This window comes from Gossypium raimondii, chromosome 11 (assembly GCF_025698545.1).
Source record: "Gossypium raimondii isolate GPD5lz chromosome 11, ASM2569854v1, whole genome shotgun sequence".
Classification (NCBI taxonomy): Eukaryota; Viridiplantae; Streptophyta; class Magnoliopsida; order Malvales; family Malvaceae; genus Gossypium; species Gossypium raimondii.
This window is the reverse complement of record NC_068575.1, coordinates 13,347,305-13,359,466: the sequence shown is the minus strand read 5'-3', so window position 1 is coordinate 13,359,466 and position 12,162 is coordinate 13,347,305. Positions and strand designations below refer to the sequence as shown.

General features: G+C 30.5%; 1 protein-coding gene across 1 annotated transcript; it reads left to right on the top strand.

Moving 5' to 3' along the window:
- Nucleotides 1-9,587: 9,587 nt before the first annotated feature.
- On the top strand, nt 9,588-10,223 carry LOC105801225 (uncharacterized). Its single transcript, XM_012632553.1, has 2 exons — nt 9,588-9,692; nt 9,870-10,223. Exons 1-2 carry the CDS (start codon nt 9,588-9,590, stop codon nt 10,221-10,223), a joined length of 459 nt encoding a protein of 152 aa, XP_012488007.1.
- Nucleotides 10,224-12,162: the final 1,939 nt, after the last annotated feature.

Below are 12,162 nucleotides of genomic sequence, written 5' to 3'. Positions count from 1 at the left end.
CTAAAGTTGTTACTGAATTTCTAACAACTATTGCAAATTAAAGTTATAGGGATCGTAATACCCTGTGGAATGATTGCATTCGCCCTAATACTTTTGTTAATTAAATGAGCTATAAGGTTGATGGTATTGTTGGCCAAAGTTTTTGTTTCCCAAAGGGATCGACTGTTCTAGTTGGCTTGGTTTTGGAAGTTAGAGAAGTTTTGGTTGTTGGGGAAGTTTGGGTCATTGGAGAAGTTATTGTTCGGATAAGCCATTTTCCAACTAATTTTTAAGGTCGAAAGTGTGTTTACGCTCTTCACACCAATTGTTGATACAAAGAGAAGGTTGCGGTGGCTTGTGATGGTTCACCTAGAGGGCGGAAAGCCATAAGTGGGCTAAGATGACGAGAATGTGGGTGGCGAAAGAAGATTAAAGAGAACGTGAGAGGAAGTGACAAATGGGTTAAGGTTATTGGTCTTTTTTTTCTTTGTGCTTGAAAGCCTTTATGAGAGTTCTCTCTAATAATTCCTAAGGTACCACATATCAGTTACACATTGGTTCCAAACTCCCTACAAGCTAGTCAATATACTAATGACTTGACATCATAGGTTGCCTTAAGCAGGTCTGAATGTCTATGCCATCAAGTTTGGGAATGCAAGTATGTGATCCCAAGAATTCGAGCATGTCAAATCTTGGACTTAAAAGTGTTTCAACTTGTAAAATGATCCTCCTTGATAAAAATAAAAATATATATATATATTGACTTGCGTGGCCACAAATACGTGAAGTGAACTACTAGTATGATTTTATTTTCAATTAATTTTTTTAACATAGCTAAAAATATTTGTCATCCTACGAATCTCTCTACTCAGAAACTTAGAATTTTCACTAATATTGATCTCTAGCTAGATTAATTCAGCAAATCAAAACCCTTAGTTTTATAAGGTTTTTCTATTACTAGGTAATTTTTTTAAAAGACGAAGTTTGGTTAAAGATTGTTTTTCAGTTTAGAAAAATTACAATGGATATATAAAGCTACCTTGATGTAGTCATGTGATCAATGTAAACGAAAATTGAAACGATATTACATCAAAGGTCTTTTTAAACGTTTGTGGCTTAAGCACAACTTTATGTTATGTCTAAATTGAGAAAGAAGAAAAGCAACAAATTTGGGGGATCAGTTGTCTTAATCAAAGCAAATCATGACAAAGGATGTGTGGATAAAGACAATGTTTCATTAAAAAAAGTTAATTATATCATTAATTTTAGGTTGTGACTTGTGACTTGTGACTTGTGACATATTATAATGAACTTAATATAATTTTAAGAGTCAATTCTTTGATAAACAAAACGGAGGCAAGGAATAGACTTGGTATACTAAACATAAGCATCATCAAACTTAGCACTCAAAAGCTTTGATCAATTAAAGTTGCTTTTTGATAGATCCTCAATTACCAAATATCTATCAATAGGTTGGCTTACAAAAGCTAGATTTGGACCCACTTGGTTGAAATAAACTTAACAAATTAATATAAAACTTATAAATAAATAAATAAAAATAATTAATGTGATTACTATTGTTCAAAATGGAGCATGGAATCTTGTAGTTCTATCAAAGAACTTCGGACCACTAAAATGAAAAGATGTATAAGGTTAGGGGTAAGCGCAAATTGAATGAAAACTTTCGAGTTAATCGAATTGATAAATCTTATTTTAATATTTTAATTCAATTTAAAATTTTCTTGAATCGAGTCGAGTGAGATGAAATTCGAATCGAATATATTTATTCGAGTTAAATTAAAAAAATGACTTTGAGTCCTTATAACCACTATCACCCACCGTAATCAAATTTGCCCATCGTAATCAAATTTGTTGTTAACTTTCATCTCTTCATAATTTATTTATTAATCTTTTACATATGAGTTAGCTTCTTTGCTTGCTTAGTTGCTTCAACTATCTTCTGATTTTTGTTACTATGTATTTTGAAATTAAAAAATATATATTAAATATAAAAAATATGATTTTTTAATAAAGTTATCTTAAAGATAAAATGTAAAATTGATACCAACATAAAATTTTACACAAATATTTTATGACATTATCAATAATTCAATTTTAACAAAAATTTATAAATATTTAATATGATTAAACAATTCAATAATATAAATAGTACAAAATGTGAAATTTAATTGAATGATATAAATAGTAGATATAGATAAAATTATTACTATTTAGGTTTAGGGATTTTTTTGGATGATTTTTTATTTGGGGGTAAAGGGTAAAAAGTAAAAGTTTAGGAGAAAAATAAAAAGTTTTGAGGGTTGAGGGAGTAAATTTTTGGGAGGAAAGTAAATGGGGAGAAAAAATTAAAAAAAAAGGGGGGGGGGAATGGGTTCGGAGTAGATGGGAGGGATGGGAGAGGAGTAAAAGTTTTGGGGAGAAAGTAGAATGGAGTAAAAGTATTGGGAGGAAAGTAAAAAAGTTTGGGGGTTTGGGGTAAAAATATAAAATATTATAGTTTCAAATTCGGTTTATTTGAATTATTTGAGTTGTTTGAATTTGAAAATTAAACTCGATTTGAACTTAAAATTCGAGAAAAAAATGGAGTTGACTCGAATAACTCGATTCGTTTAACTCGAAATTTAAAAAATATTTCGAATCGAACCGAATTTTACTCACTCTATATAAAGCTTTAAGAAATACCAAGTAGTGGAAGGGGAATTTTATATGTATGTGGAAGGGCCTTATTTAGCTGGAAAAAATATCTCTACCAAAAAATGCATACTAATTTAAACAACAATTATTACTCCTCAACCTGATTTTCAGGCTCTTAAATTCCTACAAAAGCTTGGATATAGAAATGTTGTCCCTACAATTCGATTGAGTCATCTACAACCGCTATTATTCTTTCTTTTCATTCTTCTTATCAAAAGCTTTAATTTTGTTTTTGGTGTGTACGAAAAACTACAATTTCAAGTCAATTTCTTTTTTTCTTTTCTTTTTTGAAAATTTGCCTAATAATTTTTGTTCTTAATCCAACCCATAAGTCTGCTGGTGACTAAATATTAAAGAATATTTTTTATATTAATATGTATATATTTTAAAAATTTTCCTAAAAACAAGACACATGTCCTCTAGAAAAACCTTACTTTTTATATATAGCTTATAGATTTGTATGGTTTTCCACTAAAATAGGTGTCTGATGCATTTGTGACTCATTTCTCTTCTTTGTTAAAGGGTTTGTATTAAATATATTAATATGTCATCAATAAATAAATAATTTTAAAATAATTAATATTTAATACAATGATAATATATAATTTTATGTATTATAAGATCATAACACTTCATTAAAAATTTAATGCGCCATGATTTGATTCAGTGACAATATATAAAACTATATGCAACCAGTGTATTAAATATTAACTTCTTTTAAAAAGGCTTAATGGTATAAAAATCTTTAAACTATTCTGAAAAATTAATTAATCCACTTTAAACCTTCCAAGTGAGAAAATTGATCAACCAGACTCTTAGACTAATGTTATTGTTAAATCTGTTGAAGTGACTATTACCGGACAATGACTCAATAATATTTGCACACTTGGTAATCTGCATGGTAGGTTTTTGTTAATGTGGTATTATTTTGTCTTTTATGTTACATCAACAAATAATTTAAACATTATAGAATAAATTTTAAAAATAATTTAAATTATAAAATTATATAAAACCTTTTAATAATTAAAATTATTTTAAATTTTTATAATTTTTAAAAAGTTAAAACAAAAATTAAAACTTTAAAACAAAATATTTTTAAAATATTGCTAAAAATAAAATATTTTATAATTCTTTTTGAAAAATTCTAAAATATTCCTTAAATTTTTAAAATTTGAAAAAAAAGATAATAAAATTATATGAATTTAAAAATTATTAAAAACCTAAAAAATCATTAGCTAAGTGACTCTAGGAACGAAGACTAAGCTGAAGGCTAAAGTCAACTTCTATAATTTGGGGGGTTTGAATTTTCTACTAGCTAAGTCTGTTAAATTCACTTTGAAAGAACCAAGCACAATTGTTGACTTGGATTTGACACTACCAAAAGGCTATACCGGTTATCCAAGTTAGGAGCAATTGCTAAAGTTTTAGTAGTTTCTTTTAAATTTTAGTTTTATTAATGTTTTAAAAGTATTTAAATTCAAATTTCTTTAAAGTATTTATTAAAAATTTTCTAAATTTTAAATTATTTGTGGACAACAACTGTCACATATTTTTTTAAATCCACAGTTAACTATCACGTTGACAAATTGAACTGTCCACTTTAATCAAAAGATTTATATGTTCAATTTTTTTAATTAAATAACTCAATAGGATGTAAAAAGTTGGTGAGTTTAATTGATTTTTTGAAATACATCAAAATCTTTTAAAACTATTCTATTAAAGTAGAGTTTTGTTGATAGATAGTTTATGTAATTGTCACCTGTAAAAATTCATCAAATATGAATCGACTTATATATATTAGTGAAATAATCGAGTTACTAATTTATTTAGCAACCTAGTCGAAGTAGGCAACTTGGGAGTCTGACTTTAAAGTCGGCATGAAGATTGGGTTCAAAGGCATGCTCAATATATGTTAACGTGGGATGCAAGAGAATACAGATTCAGTTTGTAACACCTCAAAATATATGAGGTTAGATGAAATTAATAATCAAAAAATTGAATAGGCTTTATGGTTAAGTTGTTAGTGTAGGGGTTCTCAAACCCTAGATTTTTTATCCAACTTATCCTAATTGAATTAGGATTATGTTTTCTCTTCAAAACCAAATAGAACTTCTTTCACCTCCCTATTTATTCTCATCTTTTTTCTTCTTTCCTCTCTTTTACATCAAAATCAAAAGAAAATGAGATAAAAAATAAAAGAAAAATAACAAATGGGAAACGTGGGAAAAGGTAGATTTGGGAAAAGAAAATAAATTAAAATATAATAAATTTAAAATAAAAAAGAATAAAAAGAATATATATTTTTTAACAAAAACCAATTTCAAACCAACACAATATTCTAATAACTTATCAGATTTTCCCCAGAGACAAAGTTCGATTAAACCACAACCTCTACATTGTCGGCTCAAACAGAAATAGAAAAATATTGTCAATTTGCTCACACAAGGATTCAAACACAAGACCAAAAAGTAAGCTAACACCTTGCCATTGAACTAATAGACTCATTTTAACATTGAACGACTGAAAATAAAATTTAAATCAAAAGACTAGAGTTAGGGATAGGGACAAAAATAGAAAAATCCTCAAAGAATGAGATTTGAACACATGACATCAAACACACATCCTAAGCCCTTAACCACAAAAGCAAATATTGATCAATGACATAATTTAACAGTCATAAATTCATATTTTTGGGGCGTTACACTATCAGTCCAGTTACATCTATATCTCTATCTTCTAGGAGTTATCCGCTCCGATGCTCAAGACAAAACACCTCCCCAATTGGACTTGATAGACAACGTATTAGCCTTTCAATCTGTTTGCTCGTTTTTTATTAGACTAAGGACATGTTTTGGTTCATCTACTAATACAAGTTGCCTTTTCGTATTATAATCCGACCAAGTAATACTGCTTAGTATTAGTTAAACGTTAGATAACCATTGATTCAATATTTACTTTCATTTTTTCTTTGCGTGCAAAAACCATTGAGTATGATAGAAATCACCTTGCTATGATATTGTATTTTTTATTTCACTAAATATTTCTATGGAAATTTGATGGTTTTTAGCTTTGACTTGATAATTATGGTGAGAAAGGACCAAATTAAAAGAAAATGAAAGCAATTCCTTTCATGAATGGTGGTAGTGTTGGAAGGTGATAAAATTACTAATAAACCTCTACATTATTCTAATAAAATATCTAAATATTTAATTATTAAAATAATTCAACCAATCATTTTTCAACACCATTCATCCTTAATTATTACACTCAATATTTATCCAATTTGAGGAATGGCCATTTTTCCCTTGAACCAATTCAATATTAACTTTTAGGCAATTTCTCACTTTTGGAAAATTATAATTTAGTCCCTCTAATTTCTCAACTTATTCAATTTAATCCTTGTTCATGAATTTGTCTTACTATTTGGTCCTTTCCACCTTTGGAACATTTGCACTTTTGGTCCTTCAAATTCGCCATATTTATACTTTGCCCTCACAAATTTTAAATATTTGCACTAAGACCATAACACCTTTCTCTTCTTTAGGATTTAGTCCTTGCCTTAATTTAATACATCATGGACATACTTCTTGATTCTACTTCTTTTGTCATTTCTCATCCCTCTCTTTTATCAATTATATTCTTTATTTTATTTACTTCAAAATTTTTAATACATGTATTATCATATTAGCACTATTCCTGATTTAGGGGGTTTTAGGGATGTTACAAATTCACCACCCTCTTGGTGATTATTGATCCTAACAATTATCATAAATCTAACAAAGATATATTTAACCATGAGGTGTGGTGAGGTGGTTACTCACCTCATCTTTTAATCCTGATGTTGAGGGTTCGATCTTTACCCATGAAAATAGAGCATATTTCATTATATGCAGGTTTTGACAAAAAAACAAAGATGTATTCTGTCATATGACCCACCCCAAAAAACCATAACATTTGCAACAGGCTTCTGCCTTTAAACTTGTACTAAAATGAAACAATCTAAAAAGATATTAAAGCAACTTCTTTTTCTATTGATATGGTTATTATATTGTTTTCCATGAAAATTTAAATTAAAATCCTAACATATTTATCTTTAATCTCAATTATTAAAAATTAAAATAAGGATCTCTTACCGAATTAATTTATTGAACCAAAATCTTTCATTATATTAAGAATTTTCTTTTGGATCCCATTAAACAGATTAAATGGAGGGTCAAATGGGCTGGTAAATTCAGCCCAAAAATGGAAATATGAAAATGGGCCTAATATAACGTTAACTATTCAAAACAAGTAAAATTCAAATAACTAGTTTTTTAACACATGCTATGTGTACTAATTTAATTTAATTACATTTTTGTTAAAATTTAGTACAAAATTTTAATTATTGAAAATTTAAAAGATAATTAATAATTGTGTAAGTTAAAAAAATCAAGTTATTTATTGCTTAGATGTTCACCTTCTTAAAGAATACTCTGTGTTGAAATCACCGTTGTAAACCAATATATTTTTAAAAATATATATTAAGTTATATATTAATTTTATATGGTAAAATATTTTAATTAAAATTTTAATTTTAACACTAATTTAAACGTCAAAAAAACATTAACCGCAAATAAGAAAGACAACAAAGTAGAATATAACAAATTTAAATTAAATTAATTTTTTCAAGATTTTATTAAATTCTTTTTTTTTGAAAATTCAAAATTGAACATTTAAAAATTCTAAAATTAAAAAATTAATATTTTTAAATAATTTAATTACTTGTTTTAATATTTAAATTTATTTAATATTTCAAAAGTCTGTAGTACCTTTTTAAATTAAAAATATGTATTAAATTTTTATAATTAAAAATATGCATTACCTTTTTTTAATTGTTGCTTATTATTTAATCCCGTGTGATGTTTTTCTTCTTTTGATAATATCGTAAAATTATTAATGGTTTTGATAAGGATTTTGTATATTTTGAATACTGGTTAATAATTTAAAAGTTTTATATCATTTATTGTCATAAATAATAGTTTTTATTTTAATTATGGAGTATATATTAATATAAATCAATTGAGTTATAGTTCGATTGGCATAAAGATTGTTGTTAATACAAGATGACGTGGGTTTGAGTACGCTGAAGCGCATTATCCTTCTATTTATGGGTTAGGGAGGGGCTATAAATAATTTTAGACGTTGTGTAAAATAAACAAATTTGATCAGAACTTATAATGAGACCATTAAAAAAATTACATAAAATTCTATTGTTTTTTTATCTCTCTTTTCTTTTTATGGACATAAAAAGTTAACGGCTAAATTTTAATTCTAATCTCGCTTCAGTTTTTATCTTTATATTTCGTTCGATTTGAAATTTAATTTCTATACTTTAATTTTGACATAATTTGGTATCTCAACTTTTAAAATGTCATTAATTAGTCTAAATATTTTATTTTGATTAAAATGTTAATGTAAATTTTAATGATTGTTAACACTTTTAAAATTCTCTATTAAATTCAAGCCTATTACAATGTCATTTTTATTACATGGATCTTGAGTGTGTTTTAGTTTAAAATGTCACAAGAACAAATTTAACAGGAAAATTTTAATAGTGTTAATAATTGGGGCTAAATTTTAAATTGAAAAATAGAAGTATTAAATTCCTAAAAGAATAGGGAGATTAAATTATAAATCTACGAGCTCAAAATTTTGAGCATATTGTAACCTTTAAATTTTGGATTAGTATTTGATTTATTGTCATTGTATTTTTTATTATTCTACAACCATCCTTAAAAATTGTCATGTACCCTTTATATATATATATATATATATATATATATATATTAATATTTTACTATGCTTCTTTAGGATATTTATTATCACCTTAATCCTACTTGTGGAGTCTAAAAACTTTACTGATATCAAATATTTTCTTTGAAATTTTTACTTTATAATTTAATAAAATAAATAATTAAAAGCGTATTTGAAACCATACAAATACTTTTATTATATTTTTTTTTTTGATAAATAGACCCAACTTCAATTTATTAAATCTTTCATGACCAAATCATGGATATCCAAGGGGTAATCCAACTTAAAGGTAAAATTACAATGGTTAACAATGGCTTGCTTACAAAGATAATCTGTTCTCTTATTACAACATCTATTGGCCCAAATAACATTGGAAGAATTAAAATTCTCCAACTGCTTGCAAATCACATCGGTGCAGTAGCCTAACAGTGTAATGTCTTGTCCTCTTTTGTTTATGCGGTTAAGCAGACTGACGCAATCAGTTTCAAATTGTACTTTATGGAAATTGAACGCTCTAGCAAAATTTAGACTCTCCTCGAGCACTTTAAGCTCAGCCCACTCTGCATGCATATCCATATTGATGACACCCCCTCCAAGAACAAAACCATCCGAGTCCCGAGCGATCATCCCATAGCCCATCTTCTTCGACGAAACAGCGGCATCAAAGTTAATTTTCATGGTGTCATGAGGATGTTCCATCCAACTCTTTTCAATCAGAGACACAGGCAGTAGGGGTTTGTTAACTAGGTTATGAATCCGAAAATCATGACACAAGGTTACAGCTCTCTCCCAAACCACCCTAGCTTCGTCCTCTTTACCTCTGAAAATAAAATTGTTTCTATTATTCCACCTATTCCAAAGAGTAGTTATTGTTAGAGTATTATAAGGAAGTTAGTCAGTTGTCAAGTCAGTAGTTAGTAAGCAGTTAGTTAGTTAAGGAAGTTGCAGTTATCACTGCTGTATAAATACATGTACTGAGAACCCTTATGGGAATACAATACTGATAATATTCATCAGTTAATACTTGTTAAGTATAATTCAACATGGTATCAGAGGTTAGATTTTTCCTGGGTTAAGGTTGTAATGCGTCTGTTGTTCGCATGGATCCTTCGTTGAGTCCTTCTGTTGCTCACTCTGTTGTTCCCACGATGGCCTCTCAACCATCTGCTGGTGTTGTTGATAGTAAGTTTTTCTCAACCAAGAAGGTTAGTGTGCTTCTTGATGATTCTAACTATCTTTTGTGGCGTCAGCAAATTCTTTTGGCAGTAAAAGCTTATAAACTGCAAAGGTTTCTTGATTTACATACTGTTCCGCCTCCCTCGACAGTTCTTGATGATAATTGGGTGTCTCAAGAAAATGTTGATTTTGAAAGGTTTTAACAGCAAGATAGTGCGCTTGCTTCTTGGCTCTTGTCTTCAGTTAGTACAACAGTTTTACCTCATCTCATTGGACTAGATACAAGTGCGCAGATCTGGAACGCTATTGTGTCCTTGTATGGAAGTAAGTCTACTTCACGGCTAATGTTCTATCGTCGTGCTATGTATTCACAGCACAAAGGTGATCTTTCTATGCGAGAGTTTTTAATGAAGATTAAGTGTTTTTGTGATAACTTGGCTAGTTGTGGGGAAATCATCAGCGAACATGAACATATCACAGCAATCTTAAATGGGCTACCAGCTGAGTATGAGCCAATTGTTTCTATCATTGTAGCCAGCCCAACGTTGTACAGTCTTTAGAGTGTCATGACTATGCTGATTGATGCCGAGTCTCGACATCAAGTGTTAATGGCTGAGGTCCCTAGCTCTGTGAACCTTGTTTCTCAACAGTCTGCTGGTTCTACTACAGATAGTTCAACACAGACTTATCGACCATCTAACTCTCGTGTTCGCGGACGTGGTCGTTCTTCCAGCACACGATTTTAATGACAATTGTGTGGTAAAATCGAGCATCTTGTGGACTGTTGCTACTATCGGTTTGATTCGTCCTATAAGAGCACCAACTATAGGCCCCTCCACAAGCTAATGTTTGTATGATTGCTCCTTCTATGGTTCCATCCTCTAACTGGTCATATCAGGTACCTTCTCCCTCTAGCTGGCCAAACTCATTTGTTAGTAACTCAGTGCAACAGGGTTCATTTGTGGCTGTACCTGCTCCTCCACCACATGCAATGGTTGCTACTTCGGATACGGTTGGAGATTCTGCTTGGTACCCTAATTCTGGGGCAACACATCATCTCACTCACTCGGTGGAGTTCCTTGGTGATACCACCTCTCGTCATGGACCAGGTAGGGTGTATGTGGGCGATGGTAACTCTCTGCCTGTGTTATGTTCTGGTCAGTAAACTCTTATTACTAAGACACGACCGCTTTACATGAAGTCCTTGCTATATACTACTGGTATAACTAAGAATTTGCTTTCTGTGTCTAAGTTCACCAGAGACAATCAAGTGATGTTTGAATTTTTTTCCTTCACAATGTCAAGTTCGAGACTTAAAGACCAAGGAGGTGCTTCTTCAAGGTTTAGTTCATCATGGTCTGTATAAGATTTGTCTCAACAAAACTCGTACGAATAATCAACCTAGTCAGCTAGCTAGTTGTTTTCAAACTCATGCTTCAATTCCTCTAAGTCTATGGCATGCTAGGCTAGGTCATCCCTGCAGAAATGTACTGATTAAAGCGTTACAAATTTGTAATATGGTTTTTGATGACAATAAAGATTCTTTTGCATGTGTAGCGTGTCGTTTAGGTAAAGAGCATAAACAACCTTTGCACTCCTCCGAGACTCAATATACTGCACCTTTGCAGCTTGTTACAGCAGATGTCTGGGGTCTAACACCAGTAACGTCCAATGGGTTTCGATACTATGTAGCGTTTACAGATGCCTTTACAAGATTTACATGGTTATACTTCTTGTATAAGATGTCAGACGTTGTTACTGTTTTTCCTCTCTTTCACAAGCAGGTTGAGAGAACACTTGGTATGAAGCTTAGATCACTACAAACAGATGGTGGGGGTGAGTTCCAAGCTCTTCGACCCTATCTTGCTCAGGATGGAATCCTGTAAAGGCTCACCTGTCCCTACACGTCAGCCCAAAATGGCTTAGTTGAACGCAAGCATTGCCAGATAGTTGAAACAAGGCTTTCTATGCTCGCTCATGCAGCAATGCCAGTGTCATATTCGAACAATGCGTTTAGCAATGCTGCCTACCTCATTAACAAGTTATCGTCTGCACCTTTAGGATATGTCTCACCTTATGAGAAGCTTTTTCAAACCAAGCCCAACTATTCCTTCCTTAAAACATTTGGATGTTTGTGTTTTCCAAACCTTAGACCATATAACAAAAACAAGCTCCAGTTTCGGTCTATTCCTTGCATTTTTCTTGGCTATTCTAATAGTCATAAAGGATATAGGTGTCAAGATAACAATGGTCAGATTTACATAGCTAGACATGTCACACTTCATGAAAACCAGTCCGGGTTCCAAGCCGCTTGTTTCAAACCAACTTCAGTCACTACACCCCCTCACACTAGTTCTAGGCTAATGGTCCTAGCTCCTAGCTTATATTCTCATGTATAGTCATCTCAGTGTCCTAGTTAACCTAGTTTGGCCTTACCTTCATGTCTACCTAATTCACCAGTCTGTTCACAGCATGGTCCCTCTATCTCTACCATATCAG